The following is a 22,754-nucleotide window of genomic DNA, read 5'->3' on the forward strand; positions in this document are numbered from 1 at the left end:
TCTACAGCTGTGAGGCATAAATGCTCAACATCTGTTGGACAAAAAACGTCTTTGTGTTTGACTTTGTTACCAGCAGTTTTAAACAAAAGCTCTTCTGTTATTAGTCAATACACTGCCAAATAATTGTAAATATATTCAGCGCTATGATTAAAGTTCAGTAAGCATAACAAGTTATGTATAATTTTGTACTAAATTATACTACATTCTATTATCTGCATTTGAAATTATCTCTTTGGATCTTTACTACGTAATTCACGTTTTTACAAACTGTGACTCCGTATATGAATTTGTTGAGGTTGCATGTTTTTCTAAATGGAAATTATCTCATTCCACTGTATAATCCTAGTTCAGTCAAATAGGCTGTGTAACAAACTAATATGCATATATCAAGTGACCCTGCATACAGTTCAGAGTCCAGGGTTGAGAAACTTTATCATAGTATTCGGTTACAAATCAAAGCTTTTATAAAAAGAATGCAAAATCATTAGTTTTCCGTGTGCATTAACACAAAAAAAAGGATGTTACACATTCACATTTCTGAATTGATTTTTACTTCTTTCTTAATCCAAAGTCATAAATTTGCTTGAAGTCTGAATGTTATTATGGTTTTACTAAGAACAGGAATAGTTAACTGCTTAAAGAAAAAGACAACAAACTGATACATGTAACCAAAATCCCATTTGAATTGCAGTTAATTTAGGAGAGTCTCTATTTGTGCATTCATTATTCCACTGCGATCCATTGCTTGTAGAGGTCCTCATATTTCTTCACAAAGAAAAAAAAATTGCATGGGAAAATGATTGTGTAGTTTGCATATTAGTTACAGATGCAGTGCAAAATCAAGTGTTGAATTGTTGAGTGTTTTGCTGGAGTCATGTCAGTTTTATAAACAGATTATATTTACAAATGTTTTAGTACAGACATTAACATGTTATTGGATGTAAGAAAAGGGGAATGTGAGACAATTAAACAGTGTCTCCAAAGACTTAATGGTTCATCAAAGATTACTTTGGTCACTGAGCAACAGTTTGAGTCACTGACACCAAACCATCGTCTCTGAAACAAACAAAAACTGCATGTCTCTGTTAAGGAGTATCTCCAGTGTCACAACACTTTGCTCGCAGCACCAGCTATGATGATCTGTGGTCACTTTACCACAGCGTCTGTATTTAATCAGGCCAGGATTAGTTGGCCCTTATTGGTCACTCTAGGGATGGTTCATCTTGGTCCGTGCTCTTTGGTTCCAAAGTGTTTCTAAAACTCACGAGGCGTCCGCAGGCGAGGAAGCAGCTTCAATGACTCCCTCCTCCAGGATTTCCCTGACCTGGTCCAGACTCTCAGCCTGCCGAACTAACTCCAGCTTCACCTGAAGGGGGAGAAAGGGGTAAGTAAATTAACAGCTTGGAATTGCCGTATAGTGTAAGAATCTCGGGACCTCTACTGGTTTTATCAGTTTCTGCAAGTGTTAACAGTTTTCCCCTTTTTCAGCTCCGGCTTTTTAACCATTCCCTCCATTCAAGCTTACTTCTACCGTCGTCCATTGGTTCCTACCTGCAGCGACTGGGAGAGCTGGACAAAGTCCCTCTGTACAGTCTGGCTGGTGTCGACCTGGGATCGCAGGCTGATCACTTGACTTCGCAGCTCCAGACACTGTTGGTGCAGGGCCGCCTGACAGAGAGAACAAAGCATATTAAAGTCCAGTGTGTTTGTTGACAGATGTGTTTGATGACAGATTGTTAGTATTAAAAAAAAAAAAAAAAAACTCTAGTAGGTGCTATTTATACTAATTCACAATCTAAAGTTAACTGTATTTAGACAGCTCATCTCATGGTGAAACCAGACACCCACACAATGGATTCATCGCCAGTATAAGCAGCATCACTATAGACTTCACTGAGCCACATGGACCGCAGCTCGACTATGCAAGCATCAACAGTAACACAAAGTTTAGTTCTAAAAGAAGGTTGGATTTACTTTATCATTGCTGAGAGCCTTGTTGGTGCTCTGTACATGAGAGAGTGCCACCCGCAGGGCTTCCAGTTCGGTGCGGCAGGCCAGCAGTTCAGCCTGCAACTGGTCCTTCTGAGCCTGGATCCTCTCCGTCTCTGTCTTCAGACTGGACAGCTGCACTGCGCACACCACCACACACAAGACTGTTTTAAGTTCATTCTAAGAAATCAATCACCGCACCTTCAAGGATGTTTTTTTAACTTGGACAAACAATGACATGCTTATTACAAAGGAAACGCCAGGTACATGTTGGGGTCTTTATTTCTTCGTAGGAAAAGATAACATTGTTCTCACCAAAAGGAATACAAAGATTAAAAGTGAAATAAATCTCAATAAAATAAACCAATGACAAGACCCACTAAATGGCTTACCAGACTAATAATAACGCACGAGTTGTTCACTCACCTTCTAAAACATCTGATGGCAGAAGATGAAAATGGGAGCAGGCAGGAAGCAAAAAAAGGGAGAATAACAAAAAGTGTTATGGTCAAGACAGTCAGAGTAGAAAAAGTGCCTACACAATTATGTAACCCACAGACCGTTCTCCTCTGTCCGAGTGTCCAGCTGCTCCCTTAGGTTGACTATCTCAATGCGAAGGCGCTCCTCACAGTGTGCCCCCTGCAGATCAGACTTCAACAGTGAACACACATTGACACCATGAGCAGGAGATCCATACAGTAACCGCCCGCTATAAACCCGTGCAGCCATGAGCCTGCACCATCACCATTCATATAGGTTGTCAAGCACAAACAATATCTGAGTACCTGTACTGCAAGACTTCTCAAATTACAGAAACCGCATAAAAGATTTAAACTACCAACAAAATACTTCCAAAGCCAGGTCAGTGACAACTTGGTTATAAAATTAATTGTTCATCCAAATATGAGACTTGACAAAAAACAAAATCGTATCAGAAATGAAGAGAAGCAGCACTAAACAAAGGAGGAAATCACCTCTATAGAAATATAAACAAGCTTCCCACAGGTTTCTGTTCCTTTTACAATGCTATGTGAAACTACTGTTGTTAATATACTTGATGTGACTCGATAATGTGAAATATTTCACTAACCGGCTAAAGTCCGTGTTTATATGGGTCTTTAGAAAATGGAGTGTACCTGCAGTGTTGCCGGGAATGACGAGCTTGAGTCTGGTACCTCGTCCTCAACCTCCTCTCCTTTCAGTCTGGACAGCTCACTGCACATCTTCCTCTGCGAAAGTGAAAGCTCTGCCTGGACACAAAAATGCAAATTCAAACACCTACTCCTACTCAGTAAGGTGTTAATAAATTGTATGCTGGCACGCAAAACACACTTGCCCCAGGAATCAACTGACTACTGTTGGCTTAAGGATAGATGAGTGAGTCACTGCGCACTTGAGTTACACTTTTGCGACAAGAAGAAAATTTCAATGCTGCCACTTAATTTCTGTTCTTGGCATCTTTACATTTTAAATCAAGATGGTTAAAATAAAACTAATCATAAGACAATTTAAAGGGATTGTTCGACATTTTAGGAAACCACTCATGTCTGTACGATAAATATGAAGCTGGAGCCAGTTCAGCTTAGCATAAAGACCGGAAAAACAGCTAGTCTAGCTCTGTCCAAAGGTAACAAAATCTGCCTGCCAGCAATTCTAATTTGTTCTAATTTATTCTCATTTGTTTAACCTGTAATGTCTTAATTAGTTTGTACATCCCAAAAAGTCTAATTATTCTCTTTTAAGGAAACTACCATCCCTGACGCAGTCGCACAGGATCAGCATGATGTCACTCACCAGCCGGCTCTGGACTGCATTCTGGGATTGGCTAAAAGATTTCTGCAAATCCTGGAGGAGGGCCTCTGAAGTCAGGACCTGAGACTGGAGCATTGTTACCTGAACAAACACACAAACACATTAACATGTGTACAAGTCTAGTGCATGTCATTTCCACTCTGTGTTGTGATCTGGACAACAACAGTATGGGGACACTCGTGTGTGTGTGTGTGTGTGACTGGCTCACACTCTCTACACACTCACAGGTGTATGCCCACACTCAGAGCAGTGTTGCCCACCTGTTTATGTGTGTGGTTGGTCTGTGTGTCCAGCTCTCTCTCCAGCTCCTCCTTCTCAGCCTGCAGCCGACTCACCTCCCCTCGCAGCTCTGACACCTGCCCAACACACCACACCCTCATTACACCTGACTGACTGTTTGCCTCAACAAATTAAAATTGCAAAGATTGGGGAGTAAGGATGTTTTATTGCTATATAATGTCACGAATAACAATAAAAAAACCAAAACCACATAAAGTTATGAAATTTTGGATGTTGAAAATGTTGTGAAGCACACATAAGTTGTCATAAAGACGTAATGAATGTCTTTTCCTTCAAAGACAAACTTAAACAGCTTGAAACTACATTACTGCAAGTGGATTTTGTGTCTTTGTGAAGGTTTTATAAAGAGGACAATACCTGAGCATTGAGCGCATCCCAGTCGCTATGTCTGACCAGCCGGTGTCCAGCCGGCGGCAGGTAAATGGCTTCAGGCACCAAAGTTCCTGTGGAAACCAGCGACTCTGTGTCCTCCTGTGCGTGGAGTTTTCTGGGCAGGGAGGGTGTGTCTAGGGAGAAGGAGGACAAGGAGGCCGAGTCGCAGTGCCGCAGTGAGAAATACCCTTCTGTCGTAAGCGGCGCCCCTTCTCCCTCTGCCAGTGCCTCAAGCTCTGCTGGTTGGCTGTGCGTCCTGTCTGTTGACGCCGTGGCCTCGGCCTCTGTCAGGCTGTCATTGATCGATGTCGAGGATTCATTACTGGAGACTTCAGCATCCATCCGGGCTTTCCTTCCACTGATCTAACAGGTAGAGAAAAACAAATGGTGGGATTGAGTCCAGAACGCCTGGACACAATTTAAGAAAGTGACACAAAGTTCAACACTGACCATGTTCTGTCCACTGGCTCTCCTCCACTCCACAGGCTGGGACTGAAGAACAGCTATCCTGGCCTCATACTGTGCTGCTGTCTCTGCAAATGCAACAGGATAATAAAATGATGATGAAACCATTTAATCCTCCAGTCACACGATTCGGTTGACATCACATTCTGTTTTATTAGTAATACTTTTTTGAAGTAACAAAACTATGACAAACTTTCATTGTTTTAACAAGGAGCATAACAAAATTCTGTATATGAATGTTTCTCTGCCTTTTTCTTACCTTTTAAATTCTTTGAGGTAACATCTAGGCCACATCCCAAATTTTAGTCTGCTCAATCTGAGCTTTGTCTCAAATGTCTAACTAATACTACTGATTGTACAGGGAAATAATATTATTTTGAAAACTACACAAACAGGAAACTAAAATGAAAACCAGCACAGTACAGCTGTTGAGTTCCTATTACAAAATTTTACATCACTATAACAGGTTTATATAATTAAAACAACACCAACTCAGAGGTCTCCCATCACAGTACAGACAGCTACTTTTATTTTAGAGCTTTTATAGGCCCGGCTTCTCTTTACATATCTGACTGGATTGAAAGATAAAAGCCAAGGTCTCTCAGGTTCTCTGAAAAGGTGTCTTAGTTGTTGAATGAAAAGAAAAACTGTCAGCTTTTAGCTGTATTTGTTTCTGAAAAATCCTGCCAAACCTCTTATCATAGCAGACTTAAAACTTCTTTAAAACTGTCCCTTATCTTTGTTTTTATGTGATATATGCACAAGTATATTTTCTTGTATGAAATCGTATGATTTTATTTATGATATGCTGTTACTCTGTTAATGCAGTTTCTCTTGTGTGTCCAACAATGAGATTTTACTCTCTGACTCTCTAATTTGCAGCTACAGTATTTGCTTTTCATTGAGGATGTTTGCAGAATAATACAGAGTGTCAGAATCTATCGTGCAAAATGTTGGCTATGACACACATGGAGTCCAGCTTCAGATTATTTAGGCTCTCCTTTCTTTCTCCTTACAGCAATAATGTCTTATGATGTGAACTTATCAGACCATGTGCACACAAGGACTGTCTCAAACACACACACACACACACACACACACACTGACCTCTGAGAGCCTCCTGCAGAGACTGGATCTCTTGATCACATTGTTTTTGCAGCTCTGCCAGTTCCTCCTGTTTGCTCAGCTCACAGATCGTCGCCACACCCTGCCAGTGTTCGACCTGAGCTCGGCACTCTGCTAGCTGGGCCTGTAGGCTCGTCTCTGAAAATGACAAACAGATTGCTGCGGAGTCCCTTCACTATGTTGTTCTGAGGTCGGTAGGTTCAGTAGCGATGGAGTCACACTAACAGTCAGGTGACATGATTAAAAGGAATCTATGCTTCTAGCAATTAGAAAAAACCTGGAAATGTTTGCTAATCTGATCTCACTGATCTTTGCAGGATGCAACCTCAAATTCCTTGCATTATTTTAGTTTTGTAAAACTACAAAGCATGTTTGTGTAATCCTTGTTTTTTCATGCGTTGAAACTGACTGTGCCGTAAAAATCCTTTAAAAACTGCACAGAAGTCAGCCAATCATGTGATAATCTGTATTTTCAAAAACATTTACATCTGCAAGGTTTACGCTATGTACCAGACAACATTCTTACTGTATGTGAGAGTATGTCAGGGCACATAACCAGTGGTTTACATTGTGTAGTGTCGTGGAAGATTGATAAGGAGACCGCCCCTATCAACATTTGATGCGAATGAATGATTTGGAGAACCCAGTGATGGACCACTGACCCACTTTGGAAACCATTCTTCCACACAGAATACACTGCATTTATCAAACTTATTCCTGATCCACACTAGGCCTGCAACTAATGATTACTTTCATTATTGATTATAACTTTACATTTACTATTTATTATTACTTTATTATTGACTATTGGTTGTTTTCTTTCAATGAGCTGATTAATCCTTCAATTTGGAAAAGAAAAAAGAGTGACAAAAAAAGAGTGAATAAAGGCTGTCACAGTTTCCCTGAGGCCAGAGTGACATCTCTAATTTGCTTGTTTTGTCCAACTACCAGTCCTAAACCCAAAGGTATTCGATTCATAAAGATATAAAACAACAGAAAGGCACCAAATCCTTAAGTTTGAGACGCTGTATCCTGATAGTTAGATATGATTGAATGATCTTGATTACCCACATTGGTGCCAATTAATTATCTGTATTTTTTTTATGTAACACTTACAGGAGGGGGCGCAGTTATTTGAGGAAATTTGTGGAAATTAAGAACACTTTGAGTCTCCGGAGAGCAAACACGCACATCCTTATCTTTCTTTCGCTGTTGCTGCCGAAAAGCTCAGCTGAGAAGCCTTCTCTGTCCTTGTCTTCTTCCTCTGTTTGCCAACGTAACAGAAAACACGAGCTGCTCCAACTTCACCTTGCAGGTCCGTAAACATTTTCATGCCAAGGGACCTCAATTTGGTAAACTGCCACTGACCCTACCTGCAACAGGATTTTGTTTCACAGAGCATATTTAAAGACACTGGTGAAATGAATTTAAGTGCACTTACTCAAGTACTGTATTTTAGTACACATTTGCGGTACATGTACTTAACTTGAATGTTTATATTTCGTGCCGCATTGTGCTTGTTCTCCTCTAGAAATGCAAAAGGAAATGCACATTTTACTGCACTACATTTATTTGTCAGCTATTTATCTGACGTGCAAAACACACAAGACTATAAAATATGACCCACTGTTATAGATTAAACCGATAAACTTTAAATAAACTGCTTATAAAATAGTTCAAACTAGCTCAACCTCGACCAACTACAACAGTACAATGCTGCTTACATATTTATGCCTCACTGATAATAATCCAGTATTAGCATTACGCTCACAAGGGGCGTTTTTCTGCATTAGGAGTACTTTTACTTTTCTGATACTTTGAGTACATTAAGCTAATAATACATACTTTTACTTAAGTGACATTTTCAATGCACGACTATTACATGTAATGAAGTATTGTTTTATTACAGTATTGCTCTGAATACTTCCTCCAACGCTATTTAAAGATATATTTTTTTACAATGGGACTTGCTACAGTGAAAGAGCATCAACAGTTAACTATAAAGCTAGGATATTTGCATTAAAAAAAAAAAGTGACACTGGCCCCCCCTCGCAATGACTCTTGTATCCAGAGTTTAAAAAAAAAAGGCTCGCATTAAAGCTCACTTTATAGAGGTTTACACGGGTCCCCGGACCACAGTTTGGACACAAGTTTAAGCGTTAGCTAGCGGCTAGCAGCGCCCAACAGGCCGTTTCGTCGGTCCAACATCAACAGGTCTCCACCGGAGACGAGCAACAGGTTCGCTGTAACGTTGACTAAGGTCACCGCTTGCCGCGGGGTCGGTATCAGCTCACAGCCGACCCTGTCAGACGAGAGGCAGGTTAAAGTTGGACGCCGCCGTTTTTATTACCTGGGTCTTCAGCCTTGGAGCTCATCCTCTCGTCGGACAGCTCCGCCAGAAACAGCTCGCCGGCTGACGAGGACAAAATCCACTACCAAGAGTCCGAGGGACCTTTCGAGGTCATTTTTTCTAATTGTCGTACAAGCACCAGGACCTTGGGGCGAAAATGATCGGCGCAGTGTCAACTTCAGGAAACAACTTTCCCCGGTCTAAGCCTGCGGAAATCACGTCAACCTCCTTCCTGTTCTCAAATGCCTCTCCCACTTTTCCTTGAGTTTCAATCTGAGTCTAATTTGACTGGTTCTTAGGGTAAATAAATACCAAGATAACTGGTTACAGGCTTGCTTTTTATAGCTGCTACACCCATATCCTCCACCCCACGCCCTAAGTATCCAGTCATGTCCAATGGTTGGTGACCCCTGGAGGTCACTGAACCATAGTTTGAACCACACTCGATACTGTGACATATTTGATGTCTTGAACATTTTTGTTCCGGATGGGGCTTTGGGATGACAGATTGTAATAAAATAAGATTTTCTCCCCCTACATCCCTGTCATGGCCAGCAACCTAACCCAGACAGAATTCTGTCAACCTGTCTGTTTGGAGGGCCCTGAGATGAAATATTTCTGAAACAGATCCTTAAACTCTCAGAAAAATAGTAGTGGCAGGTAAAACACAATATGTAATGATTGTGATATGTGATAATATGACAAATAAAATTCAATGTTTTCAACTAGCCTTAGTATATTAGAATGAGAATAATATAGTGGTGTTAAATCTTTTCCCCTCTAAATATGGATACCCTCTGGTGGAGGACTACTGGTATAATTGGGGAAGATTGATGTGTTAATTTTAATTTAAACCTGAACCTCCTTCATAAGATAAAGAGCACATGTTTGTTCCTTAAAAAAAAAAAAAAAAAAAAAAAATCCTGAAAATACTTCAAATTTGCCTCATTGCCTTTTTTGCAAATTTGGAAACCTGTTTGCATGGAAGTTTTGGGTCCTCTGATGTCCCTCACTGATATGCTGTGTTCAACAACTTAAAACTAAAAGCTCATATTTTTGTTTCCTAATTTTTTTTAATCTTGTGAGCAAAAGAACAAAGATCTTCAGCAATAATCTTAATGTTTTACTTGGATACGTGAAATAATTTACACAGATGCTAAAAACCAACTTTAATATTAACTTCGAAACTAGTAAACTTTTTTATTAGTAGCAGCTTTACAGTTCAGTCTTTTTGAAACTGCTTCCTACAAAGGAATGACTTTACAGGGTTTATAGTTTCCTTTGTTTGGTTTTAAATAAAATTAAAAAAAAAAAAATGCGCAGAACCTGAAATTACTGTGTTCTGACCAAACTGGTGGCCACTTGAAATGGTGATAGAACAGAATTAATCTGTAATTAGATCCGAGTCCTTACAAATACATTCTCTCACAAAAAGCGAATCTATTCATAGAATTCATTTGACTTGACTGTCCAGTCCTTATCCTTCACGTATGCCTCACTTCAATTTTCATTTCTTTGAACAGAAATCTGCGATCTAAAGAGGAATGCATCCTACCATGGCTTCATCCATTTGCAGTCAAATAGGGTGTGGCAAGAACAAAGCTGTGGGACACAGAGTACAAACTGAGAATATGGGTAAACATGGCTATACAGTAACTGCAGATTATCCTTTTTGTGTCACGCATAGAGACTTAGTGATATTTTGTTCGCAAAAATCAAACTTTTTTGAAGAGTTCTAATTCACTCTATCCTTCTTCAAATGCTGATATTGCAAAATAAAAGCAATATTTAAAAAAAGAATCATTTGGGCTTTCAAAATATGAAATGTTTAAATCAAGGTAATTCCTGAAATGCAATGCCCCTTCCAACCTTTTTTCACTCCTTTAAGATGAAAACCTCAAGAAAAAAGCCTCATAACTTCCTATGTTGAACTTTTTTTAAATTTATTAATCAAGTGTTATTTAAAAACAGTCATAATGTAGAGCAGGAAAATACAAAAAGGTGAATTGGTCACTGGTAAAATGTTTGATTGCTGGTTCCCATGCTTCATTTACTTCAATAACAGGAGTTGTGTGGATAATTGAATATTTGACACAGTATAACACACACATTCATGACGTAAATTTGTGTATTAATACCATAACCGTAACTTCATGATACGAAGCAGAAAAAGTACTTTATAAAATGCTGGTCAGTCTTCAAAAACACATACAATGTGACTTGCATAAACCAGTGCTATATGCCGTTTAACCAAAATACAGTTTCTCTGGCTGCACACTGCTTTGACAAAGCACTGGCCCTTGAATTCTGCAGGATAATGTCGCCTCTGATAAAGTAACATAATAAATAGTTTGCAATTTTTTAAATTATCTTAAAGTGGTACAAGCCTAAATTCCTTTGAGTGGAGCACAGACACAGAAGACATATTTATAAATTCTCACAACAAATAAGTAATCGGTAACAAAAGCTTATCTGCCATGATACCAAATCCTACTTATCTGCAGGTAGTTTGGTTTAACAGTTTCTACAGAGGTAACATCATCTAATAGTTATACAGGATTTACAGTATTCAAAGCACCAGAACTCAGATGTTTTTCTACGGGTGTACCAAGCGCTTATAACTTGAATTGTCATCTGCACACTTAAAAACAGATACAGCATCGAGTGGTCAGTGACACAATAGCTGGTGTGAGACCTTGAAAAGGCTTTAATTGCGTTTGGTCATACGTCACTGTGGGGCTGCTGAGTCTTTTGTGTACACCTCGTCTTTCTTTACAAATCCATGTCCTGATCGCTGACACTCTGGCGAAGGTATTCTTCATACAGTTTTTTCTAGAGGGAAGGAATAGACGGTTGAACATACCTCAATACAGCCCATTTATTGTCAGCAACATTTCAGGGTCAGTCACATTCACAATACCTTTTTGGTCTTGACCACCTCCTGAACGTACTCCAGTTTCTCCTGCAGCTGCCTTTTCTGTTTGCCTGACAGAGTTGGTCGGGTCCTGCAAAGAATTCAAGGTAAACACCTCAAAGTCCAAGAATTTGGATCATATTTGTTATTAACATACAGTACATGCTGGGGTTCGAAAACTTAATGCTTTGTTTTTTTAGCTGTAAGAACATTGCTGCAAATCCAAGGGGAGCCATAATCACATGCCTAACAGGAAACCAGTACCAGTTTCTAAAAATACTAAAGCTCTTGGAATAGAAAGACTGTTTCTGCTTCTTTTTTAAAACTAAATTGAGATAATCTTCTCAATCCCAAAGAGGGAAATTAAAATGTCACCGTTGCAGGAAAGTACAGTTTAAAAAAGCAATAAAAATAATATTTACAGTAAGAAGCATGAGATGCATGGTACCATACACGGAGGTTTGTATAAAAGTAGAGCTAGACTGATATGTTGGCCTACATTAGCTTGTTGCAGATATATTGGTATCAGTGTGCAGTATATGCTGGCCAATAGAAAACATAGTACAGAAATGCCAGACTGAGATTGAGGTCATTTAGAAAGTTTCACTGTTACAGTCTGTCGACCAAAGAGCCCTGAAAAGTTAATTTCTATACTGTAAAATGTCCTGCTTAGTACATACCTTTGTCACAATTCTTTGGAAGAAATAAATAAATAAATAAATAAAAACAATCTAAGAGATCCATGTCAAGATTGATTGTTTATGTTATGTGTTTTAAAAAGATATACTATTGGCTGATATATTGTTAACAGCAATGGATTCTGCATTATTTCAGACCAAAAGCTGTGAAGCTGCTGCGATCTGACTCTCCTACCTGAAGGAGAAGCGTGCAATGATTAGCAGGAGGAAGGAGAGAAGGACCAGTCCGCCACAGCTGTAAAGCTTCTGCTCCACAGAGAGGGAGTCAAATATTCTCACTACGGGAGTCTGTGGAATATAAGAACAGCTAGAATTAGACTTGGCCGCTTTTAAGATTCTTTGTGAATTTGTACTTGCTTGGACACTCACCAGGTAGAGCGAAAGCACCTCTATGCCCTGGCGGCCCAGGGCCGTCTCCAGCAGGTCCTTGGACAGAGTGCCTAGCAGCAGTAAAGCCATCAGAGCCATCGGGACACTGAAGCCTAGCAGAGTCAGGAAGCAGCTCTTACAGCGCGCCTGCCGGTTATTTCTACTGGTTTGCCTGTGAGAGCAGAGGGTCAAGGTTATTCTCTGAAGGCATCACTAACTGATGCCACTGTGTGTGTGTCACAATAATCTGTGAGTGTGATAAAGTAAATATCTGCACAATCTCTTTGTGTTACCTGTCGTTGCTGAGCGTATCAGTGATGGCCTCACTAATGAGCTCACAGTCCCTCTCCAGGGAGTTGAGGGTATTCTGGACTGTTTGGTTAATAGTTTTCTCGATGGTGCGACACACCTCTTCGACCTGGTTGACACAGCGACTTGGCTGAAATGAGGAACGCAGGAAGAAAAATTCAATGTCTCTCAGTGAGTTAATCAAACTAAATGGAAAGACACTGCATGCAAAGAGTAGGTAAAGGGAGCTGGTGTTTGAGCTTAAAAAGCTCACAGTCAGCTAAATCTCAGTCAAAGTGCAGCTCTTACCTTGTTTGGATTGGGAATATAGATGGTGGGCATGTCAAAACCACATTTGTTGAGTCCTGGTCGCTTGCAGAGCTCCTGGACAATCTGCATCATTACTCTCTGAGAAAACAAAAAATAAACAAGTCAGGAGGAGAGAGTGTGTGGATGTCATTTTCTGCTCCTGAGTATTATTGAGCATTTGTCTGGTAATTCTGTACTGAACTATATTCTATGGAAGTGAGTGTCCATTTGCTTGTGTTCTCCATACTCCTACATACTTGAAAGACACTTTCAGCTACCCACACACTTTAACAAGAAGAGGACACGATCAGTTTAGGTCATCATTCCTCCTGGTGGGGGTGGGGGTCAGACAATATAAGCACTGTGTTTTTTTTTTCCCCTTACAGGCACACAGACTTTTGTTTTTTTAACTTGATGATACGGAGTGATCTCCTCATGACACGTTTTTACAAATCGGAGCTGTTGCGGTGCATACCTGTCTGTCTGACTCTCCCCCAGCCTCGTCAGCCTTGCTCAGGTAAAAACGCAGCCGGTCCCCGTGTTTCTCATTCAGACTCTCCACAATGTTGAGGGTGCGCTTGCACAGAGCCTGACCCATGGGGTCAAAGAAGACCAGAATCAGGTCACAGAGATCACCTAAGAGAGACAGGGGGAATGACCATTATTTTCCACAACAGGTTGACTATTACAAAATGTCATTATTAATTCTTATTTAATTTTTCTTGTGTCTTATTTAGACAAAAAATTTAGTATCGTGTCACATTTTCATTACACTTTGAGAATATGTTTCCACTGAAAGATGAAAAAATTCAGCTGTCTACATTTTGTTTTGAGGCAATCAGAGTCAGCTTTTAAATTTTGGATCCAACATGGGCCTGGTACCTCTTGAAGCCAGTGTTTCACATTAATGTCACAGATAACAAATAACGTCTCTCTCATTTTGTTCTATTAAAAGAACAGCATTTAAAATAACTCAGTGTCACAAAGCCTTAGGGGACCCTTGATAATACAATTTGATGATACAACAGCAGCCAAGGTCAGTTATTGGCAACCCACCCAGCCACATGATAGCCTCGTCAACATCAAAGGGGTACTTCATATCACCATCCACCAATCCTGGCGAATCCACAAATGTCACCAAGCTGAACCGTTTCTGTCTCGACGTGCAGATCTCTGTGCTCAGGTACTCTGAAACACCTAAAAATCAAAATAAGATCGGAAAATTGCGGTAAGTAGCGCATGAGCAGTTCCTCTGTTCTGCTTTCAGAAAAGTGCAGCACAATAAACATGAATGCTTCTTTGAGTGACCCATCCCCCTTTATCAGACTATTTGTTAATTATATTGTTTGCCTCGGCATAGGGGTCATGGTTTTAATTGTGTTTTCATAACTTGAGGGTGCTGTCACACTGATCCATTGTGTCTGTCCATTTGTGTTGCTTTTTGATACTACATCCCCCAAAAGCTAAATGCAGATTATGTTCTATTAAATGTACAATGGAGAAACAAAAACATATATAGAAAATCTCTGGGCAATTTAGAAACTGGTTAGCTTGGCAGCAGCTGAAAATCTCACCTTTGATCTCTTGCAGAGGCTTGAATTGTGGATAAAGATGAAGGGTGGCATTTCCCTTAAGAAAGAAAAGGAGCAAGATCAGTCAGCGCCTTATTTCTTATAGTATAAATCACTATCATAAGGAGATGCTTAAAGGGGAAAGTGAGCAGTTGACAGTACAACCTATAATGAAAAGGGCATTTGGAAATTATCTTTTTTTTTTTGTTTTTTAAATTTCTTACTGGACCAAATCTGCACTTATTTCACAAAGATAAGTTACTGTTGCACTCACTGTGAGAGATTCTCTCTTGCGTCCACTTGTAACAAAGCTGAAGCCTTGGGTCTCAATAGCTACTCCAGTGCGCTGGATGTGCTCCTCCACATACCTGACAATAAAAAAGAAAGCACAACAAAAGGGAGCTCGTATTAAGCAATTTGGTGACGCACAGATGGAGGAAAACGTGTCTGAGTCAGTTTTGTCCACTCAACAGAGTGGCGGTTACTCTGTGTTGACTGACGCAAGTATTCAATTATACAGAAAACTGTACCAAGGAGGCATTTAACAGCATGCTACAGACACATATGAAGATGGACAGGCTTAGACTAGGTGTAGTCTACTCTGTCTTTCTACTCTGTAGTGTATATGGCATCCTATAGTTTGGTAATTGTTGAGTGGTTTGATCTTGGGTGGAAAGACTCTCTCTCTGTAAAGTCCCCCGAGACATAAGTTTGTAAAATATATTTACCAATTGATGAAGGAACTTTTCCCAGCCGAGTGGTTGCCCATCAGCATCACAGTGATCTTTTTCCTGGGCGGCAGCAACTTCACACCAACAGACCCGGCCACTGCGATCAACCCTGAACAAGAGAGAGAACATGATTAGAGCTGCAACTATCAACTACTTTCACTGACGATTAGTTTAATTAATCCATTACTCGTTTAGTCTATTAAGTGTCAAAAAGAAGTGAAAAACTGCCATCACAACTTTTCATTGCCCAAAATGACTTTTTCAAATTGCTTAATTTGTCCGAACAACAGTCCAAAACCCAAACACATTTTATTTACCATTACATATGACCAAAAAAAAAAAAAAATGTGAATCCTCAAATTTGAGATGCTTGAACAAGCAAATGTTTGCCATTTTTGCTTGGAAAAAAAAAAAAAAAAAAAAATCACTGAAACAATTAAATTGATTTGATTATCAAATCAGTTGCCAAATACTTTTTTCCCAGAGACTGATCAATTAATCGACTAATCATTCGAGCTCTAAACATGTAAGTAATCTCTGATTAACTATTCTGCAACTGGTGCACCAGCTTTGTTAAACGAACGTATCTGTCGGGTCGTGCTGTGGTTGGACCTGCGGGACTCAGGTCAGTCAGTCACCAGCAAGACTACTACTTGAGTAAAGCGGGGGCTGGAGGAGGGGCCAGCAAGATGCTGCTGTACCCCACTGTGTATCCGACTCATGGTTAACTAATAACTTAACAAAGTCTGCCTGCTACATCCGTGTATGGCTAAACTGACACGCGTTAACGCTGTCTAGCCCAGCGTCAGCCAAATCACAAACTCATTATTAGCTGGCTAATGGTTAGCCCCCCTGCAACATCAGGGATAACCTCACGTTACTCGCTGACTTAAGCTAGCTAACCCCCGGTCAGCAAGCGGCTTTGCTAGCTCGACTTTATTATCAGATAGGTCAGTGCTGTAGCGATTTCCAGGGAGAGAACTGCGTCCAGCAAGTTATATGGCAGCCAACTCACCACTGTCGGGATCCGTGTACAGTTGATGACAATCCCGCAAAATTCGTTCGTCGCCAGACACACCGCAAGATATCGAGTCTGCGTTCGCGGCACTTCGGCTCTTGATTTTCCCAGACATTGTTAGACAGTGGTGGAGTTTCAGAGAGACCTGTTCAAGAATCTAGCAAAAGTCCACGACTCTCTGAACAAAGCCGGTTTGCCTCGTTTGAATCGCCCCGGTCCGTTGAAATCCAAACACGGGGTTGAGACGTACCTCGGCCACGTCGCCAGCTTCAGCGGGGTTGTCGCACAGGCTTTTGGGTAATGTAGTTCATTTGTGGAGTTAATGCAATGTGAAACCTCATGACCGTTTATATGACCAACACGGGCATTTTTTTTTTTTTTAGCCTTACACATGCACACAGCCATTAGAGAGGGGAAAAAGAAAATCACGTAATAACATACTTTTAAAACTTGTTTATAAGTGCACAGCTTATAAAGACCGAAAATAAGCAACAGCAAGTGGACCAAAAATGGCTGAGTAATCAACTAAATGAAAGAATGAGAAATGGGATTATGGGATGCAAAAAGTTCTTCAGTTTGGAGAAAAAGACAAACACGTTGACACTTGATGTAGCGTACACGTTCACAGCCCGCTCAAAAGTGACACTGGATTTCTAAAGGAGACGTTACAAACTTACAAATGATGTGGAGAGGTAGCAATCTTTTTTTTTTTTTTCACTTTCATCCAGTCTGTCAGCTAATGCGCAGTTATGTCCGCAGTAAATTTGTAAGCAGCTACACACCCTGACATTAACAACTACACACAGAAAGGGCTGTGCCTGGAAACCGGATCCATGTTAACGTTAGGCTGGGCCTGTACCACTGAGCCCGGTCTGAAAACACAACCATTTACAACTCATTATACCTTGACATCTTCCTTTCGTATTTGACCTCTGAACCTGTCTGGTGAGCAACACATTTTCCAATTTTAAAACTTTCTAAAAATGATTTTAGATCTGAAATTACAGTGTATAACGTAAATGTCCTCAACTTTAAAAGACTCTTCTGCACCTCTTTGCCTGTGTGGCTGAGCTGTCCTTACATTATGGAATATATAACCGCAGTAGCAGTGGAGTGCAGTATAGCTTGCTGCTGTCTAAGTGAAGAGACTGTCTGGTTCAAGGCCACTCAGAAAAACAATATACTCAGTTTAGAAAACCATTACAGATCAGACCATCCATTATACAATAACAAATAGAAGCATCGTGTGGGTGAACATAGCAGTCACTTTGCACACAGCACACAACATCGCAACTCAATGTCTGTGATGCTGTTTAGTCCAAATAAAGATATTTGTCCGTCTTCTTCTTTTTACAACGGAACTTGTTAAAAATCTACACATCAGACATTTATGTAAACTGCACTCAGAAACTATTCAGACCCCCTCACTTTTTTTTCACATTTTATGTTGCAGCCATATGCTAAAATTCATTTTACCCCTCATCAATCTACACTCGAAACAGCATAAGGACAAAGTGAAAATAGAATATTAGAAATGTTGCAAATGTATTAAAAATGAAAAACAGCAATATCTAATAAACTAATAATTGCATTTTTATTGGTTTTGTAGAACGTCATAGTGTATGAGGTCTTAAGGTGTGCCTCTGATACTACCTTGATACATTAGACAAGACAGCTAATGTTACCCACACTGTAAGACAATAAATATAGTATATGATGTATAATGATCTGTTTCAAGACACACTGAAATTTTTTGAGGAAAAAATGTCCAAATCACCTCAAGAATTCATGATCATTTGCTATTTAAAGTGGATCAAATGAACAAAACACACAGCATCAAACACTTTAGCGTAAGACAAAAATTTAGGGCAAGTCTGTGAGTACACACCTGTGGGGTCATTTTCACATGACAGCGTATACAGACAACCCAATCAGCAGAGCTAGCTCACTAGTTTTACAGCATACAGAACAATTATATCACATCTTATGAAATCTATTAATTCAGCTTCAAGACAAACATGTTTTACTGCCAGGTAAGAAACATAAGATTATGCAGCAATCTCTCATCACTGAAACTAATTTGAGCTCGGTTATTTGTTGTTGACTGCCTTTTGATGACAGATGTGTTTGTTTCAGTAAGCCTAACACATTTAGTGCGTAATTCCCAGTCCCTGCCTCGTTGCAATCCATGCCCACCAGTGAGATGACACATACTGATGTGTAGGTTTGGAAAGGCAGGCTGTCGAATGTGAGATGGCCTTTGCTTCCGACGTCTCTTACCCATCGAAACCATGTTTGTCCTCCAGCCTTCAGCCTGTCTACGCTCAGCCTCGGTGCGCTGCTGGGCACAAAGGAGCTCCAGCACATCTTCATATTCTGTTCACATAAAGATCAAAGTCAGTCCACACTTTTCCATTCTGATTGCCCCCGTTATCACACTTACACCGATGTAGTATGTGCTATGTTCAGCAGCCCATTGTGTTTGTTCTTACATGATCTCACTGGGTTAATGTGATCCTTGCTAACACGGAATAAATTAACATAATTTGTGCCAATAGAAATTATGTGGTTAGCTTTATGTGCCACTGAGCAGCATCTTGCTGTTCACTGTCTCATGTCTAAGTCTCGTTTTTTAAGACTGGGATTAAATTAGTGAGGTACATAAGGTTAGGTGTCATGCAACTTAAATACACAAGCACAAAGAGAGCAATAATGCTCTAAATGTTTACCCTTAATATTATGTCAGAACAGAGTCTTTCATCCTTAGTCACCAGTGGGCTTTCCTCTCTCTGGCAACCAGCTCCAGGAAATGGGAATGATTCGCATAGAGGGCCAAAGACGAGTCAACATCAACCCACTGGACTTGTCCTGCGTCATCGCCAGCTTGCAATGGCAGCTCACTCACACTGTTGCCTGAAGTATCAACAAAGATATCTCATTTGCCTACAAAAATGCTGTTTGTTGCCCGCCCCCAAGAGAAAAATTTCTTAGGAACTTTGATGCGTTTTTTTAACAATGGTTTGCAAAGTGCTGGAACTGTTGTAGCATGAATGACATACCAGAATTTCTAAAGTATTAAAGTAAAGTGCAAAAGTGTAAATGGTGGTAATTAAAAAGATAGAAAAATATTCTTTGTAATTATTGATACCTGAGTCATCGTGGAAGTTGACTGCAACTGTCTCTATCCAAGCATTGTCAGTGTTTCTAGGATCATCCACATAGCCTTTATAGACCTGATTGAGAAAAAAACTATTTTGGTTTTCCCAATAGAAGCACTTGTTGACGAAAATGTGACAGCAAACAAGTGAGGCTTTGTCAGCTGCTGACCTGAAACCCCGGTGATTTGAACAGTCTGGTGATGCGCTCATGGATTTTTGCTCTCTCGGATGGCGACACTGACAGCGAGTTCAGCGCTTCTTCCGAGAACTCCCGCTGCAGCGTGAGAGAAACCTGCTCCCCTGGATCTACCATCCCCTACAACGCAAGCACGTGCACACACATCAATGACCAAGTCACAGCACCATAACATCTTACTGTACATAGCAAGGTAGAACAACACAGTGAGAGAGGACAAGTTGCAGAGAAGGTTGAGTGCAAAAAAACAGATCACATCACTAAAATTTGAAATGAAATTTGAAAGCCACCAACCCCAGGAATGGCCCACTCCCCACAGTCTTTCCTCTTGATGGACACAAACTGCAGGATAGGCCGTTTGGAGACTGGGTGATGTATCTTCGCTCCTTCGGCATCTACTTTCCATCTGCCAGCCAGTGACACACATCAGGCATTTATAAAAAGAAAACTGCAAAGTGCACAAAATTCCCCTTTTCTTTGGCAATCGAGCAACTCCATCTTTTTGACATGACAGAAATCTGTTGTGAATTGGCGATATCGTGTTTTACAGCAACCTTAAATTGCCTGGTGGTAATGCATTATTGGCCGAATTTTCCTCTTTTCTTTATGTAACTAAATTAACTAATTAACTTAACTATGGTTAGTGAGTATCTGGATAATTCCGATGTGTAAAGTGAAGAAAAGGTTACCTGGTGACAATGGGATCCGCTGCGTGATTGGGTCCCCATCGTCCCAGCAGACCTCTACCGCTCAACCCTGTGCGTCCATGAGGATTTCTGAATGAGTGAAAAGTGAATTTATTTCTTAGCCGTTTTAAGAAAATCTGTTTGCCTAAATTACTGTAAAGGTCAAAATGAACGCAAGAAGCACCCGTACAAACACAAAACTCTTTAGTTAATGCATTAGTATTTAAGCTTCATTAAGTGATGCCACTGAGATGAACATTTAATGAAATATTTCTGGAATGTGAAAGGGTTGCTAAGATTACAGATCCCACTTGACAATCAACATCCCAGACAGCAGCTGTATGCCGCCACTGCTGGATGTGAAAGTAACATTAAGAAAGTGTTTGCTAGCACATCAGCCATCAGATCTAGATAAACTGATACAGTATACAGAGTCTTGATTCTGCGATTTTCTTTTAAGAGTCTGCTTTGCTCCCCATAAAGGTATGAAAAAAAAAAAATCACAAAATGCATACGTGAACTACCTGTTTTTGTGCAAAACCATTTCTCTTGGTGCTCAGTAACTTACAGTGGCTTTTGCTCTTCCACTTTGTAGCTGCCCTCAAAGCTTGTCCTGTCCACAGCACCGTCCATGGTGTTGAAATGTGGTGAGAAAGAGCTGCAAAACAAGCAAAAGTCCTGTAAACTGGAATGAGTAAAGTGCAGATGATCTTTGACAATCCTCAGCATATAGAGTATAACAGGAGATTTTACACAGCTAATTTCTCACAACAGCAAGGAAAATCTATAACTAATTCAACATGCAGTCCTAATTTTATCTAAATACACTTGATGCACTTTAAGTTAGGTATGTGTTGCTCACTCAATATCGGGATCAGCCCATACTGGCTTCTTTGCTACTGAAGGGTTGGTGTGGCTGGCTGGATCGTACTGCCGCCAGTTCTGACTCCAGTCCACCTTGTCATCAGGCACCGGAAAGCGCTTGATGTTGGACCCTGGATACTGGGGGCATCTGGACTTTACATGGGGCACTGCTGAGGATGGCATTGTGCAGACACTGGTCATGTAGAGGTTGCAGCAACTGGAAGGGATTGGTTGGGTGGTTTGACCGGTTCTGAAAGGATGAGGAGAAGAGCAGGAGATGGCAGACCTGCAGGGGAAGAAATATGAGACATGGATTTCCATTAAGTTAGCCTCGCTCTGCCTTCCCTGCAGCAGCAACAGCAGCAGCAGCAGGATCCTGGCACCACGCCACATCCTTTCCTTGCCCTCCTGGCTCTTCAGCAAATTATAAAAAATACAACACATATATTCAGGAGGATGCCAACGCACTCTAACACTTGTCACTAGAGCATTGGGATCATCGTGACAACAGGATGAGAGCTATTGCCACATCTGCCACATCTGTTGCCACATCTGTTGCCACATCTGTTGCCTAAATTAATAATGGTTTACTTTAGCAAACCTTGAATGATTATTTGTTGAATTTTGTTTGATATTTCATACTGATATGATATTAAATTTGATTTTGCACGAAAGCCATGTCAAAATACTGTGTATTGACATTGAGAAACAGCTAATAGTTGTGCCTACTGCTATTCATTCATATCGCCTGGCTCCGCTAATAATTTCAGAGATCAAGGACTTTGAAAGAGACAGTTGCTGCAGCACATAACAATGTCGATTTCAGTGTTAGCTTAAACTGTCCTATTAATGTAAAATATTCATAGCTTCTAAATAAGTCCTTATAACCAACGTTACTGTCCATACCTTACTCCGGAGGTGCAAACGGTGCTCGGGAGTCCGAAGAGAGTGAACGCCAGATGAATCCCGCGGACCCAGCTTCGTCGCAGAAGGAAATGAACCATTCCTTGAGACAACCTGATCACAAACAGTACAACGCCCGCAACATGCAGCGCACCGTAAACAGGAAGCGCACCGCCCGGCGCGCTGACGTAGGCAAAGGGGTATGGTTACAGCAGTCGCACTCGTTTCCATGGTGACCACATTCAAGTATTTATCGGTGAATCTGTCCCCCTAACAAATAAATAAATACATGAAAAATAGATCGGAAACTAGGGTAAATGATTAACACTTCAGTTGTTCATCAGGTTAAAAGATGAGAATTCAAAGAAGTGACTCATTGTAAAGAAAAATTGCGTGGGACAAAAAATATGGAAAAATTAAGGACGTGTTTATGTGACTGTGTAAATGTAAAAATAAAAAATGATACACAGGTTTGGGGACCATTTATTGCGTCTGTAAAGTGTATGGATTTGATAGACGATGTAGAGGATGAGTGAATGCCCCTCGGGGCAAACCTTGCAGTATGTTTTTGGTGAGATCTCTAGACAGTAATTATGTAACGTTTAATGAAATATTATTTGATAGTTTGTTTCCATT

At 40.4% G+C, this 22,754-nt stretch overlaps 2 protein-coding genes across 5 annotated transcripts; both read right to left on the bottom strand.

Moving 5' to 3' along the window:
• Positions 1-534: 534 nt before the first annotated feature.
• On the bottom strand, positions 535-8,758 carry rabep2 (rabaptin, RAB GTPase binding effector protein 2). Its single transcript, XM_040124181.1, has 12 exons — positions 8,414-8,758; positions 6,046-6,201; positions 4,924-5,006; positions 4,459-4,836; positions 4,062-4,157; positions 3,784-3,882; positions 3,126-3,239; positions 2,550-2,628; positions 2,416-2,427; positions 1,975-2,129; positions 1,552-1,668; positions 535-1,366 (listed from the first exon to the last, which is right to left on the bottom strand). The coding sequence occupies exons 1-12, from the start codon at positions 8,436-8,438 to the stop codon at positions 1,262-1,264; spliced, it is 1,419 nt and encodes a 472-aa protein (XP_039980115.1). The 5' UTR covers positions 8,439-8,758; the 3' UTR covers positions 535-1,261.
• Positions 8,759-10,339: 1,581 nt separating this feature from the next.
• si:ch211-11k18.4 (sarcalumenin) lies at positions 10,340-22,272 on the bottom strand. 4 transcript variants are annotated; one of them, XM_040123308.1, is made up of 12 exons: positions 16,989-17,194; positions 15,291-15,402; positions 14,837-14,930; positions 14,566-14,620; positions 14,048-14,188; positions 13,467-13,627; positions 12,992-13,090; positions 12,688-12,833; positions 12,395-12,566; positions 12,201-12,313; positions 11,334-11,418; positions 10,340-11,245 (listed from the first exon to the last, which is right to left on the bottom strand). In XM_040123308.1, exons 2-12 carry the CDS (start codon positions 15,335-15,337, stop codon positions 11,186-11,188), a joined length of 1,173 nt encoding a protein of 390 aa, XP_039979242.1. In that variant the 5' UTR covers positions 15,338-15,402; positions 16,989-17,194; the 3' UTR covers positions 10,340-11,185. The 4 variants fall into 4 exon arrangements, 2 of the variants coding, with proteins under 2 accessions (XP_039979242.1, XP_039979241.1); XM_040123307.1 differs by lacking the exon at positions 16,989-17,194 and adding an exon at positions 16,309-16,632; XR_005707018.1 differs by lacking the exons at positions 10,340-11,245; positions 11,334-11,418; positions 12,201-12,313; ... (5 more) ...; positions 14,566-14,620; positions 14,837-14,930 and adding exons at positions 19,041-19,224; positions 19,460-19,544; positions 19,639-19,785; ... (3 more) ...; positions 21,214-21,501; positions 22,122-22,272 and having other exon boundaries at positions 15,289-15,402; positions 16,989-18,687.
• Between the last annotated feature and the right edge of the window lie 482 nt (positions 22,273-22,754).

This window comes from Xiphias gladius, chromosome 3 (assembly GCF_016859285.1).
Source record: "Xiphias gladius isolate SHS-SW01 ecotype Sanya breed wild chromosome 3, ASM1685928v1, whole genome shotgun sequence".
Lineage (NCBI taxonomy): Eukaryota > Metazoa > Chordata > Actinopteri > Istiophoriformes > Xiphiidae > Xiphias > Xiphias gladius.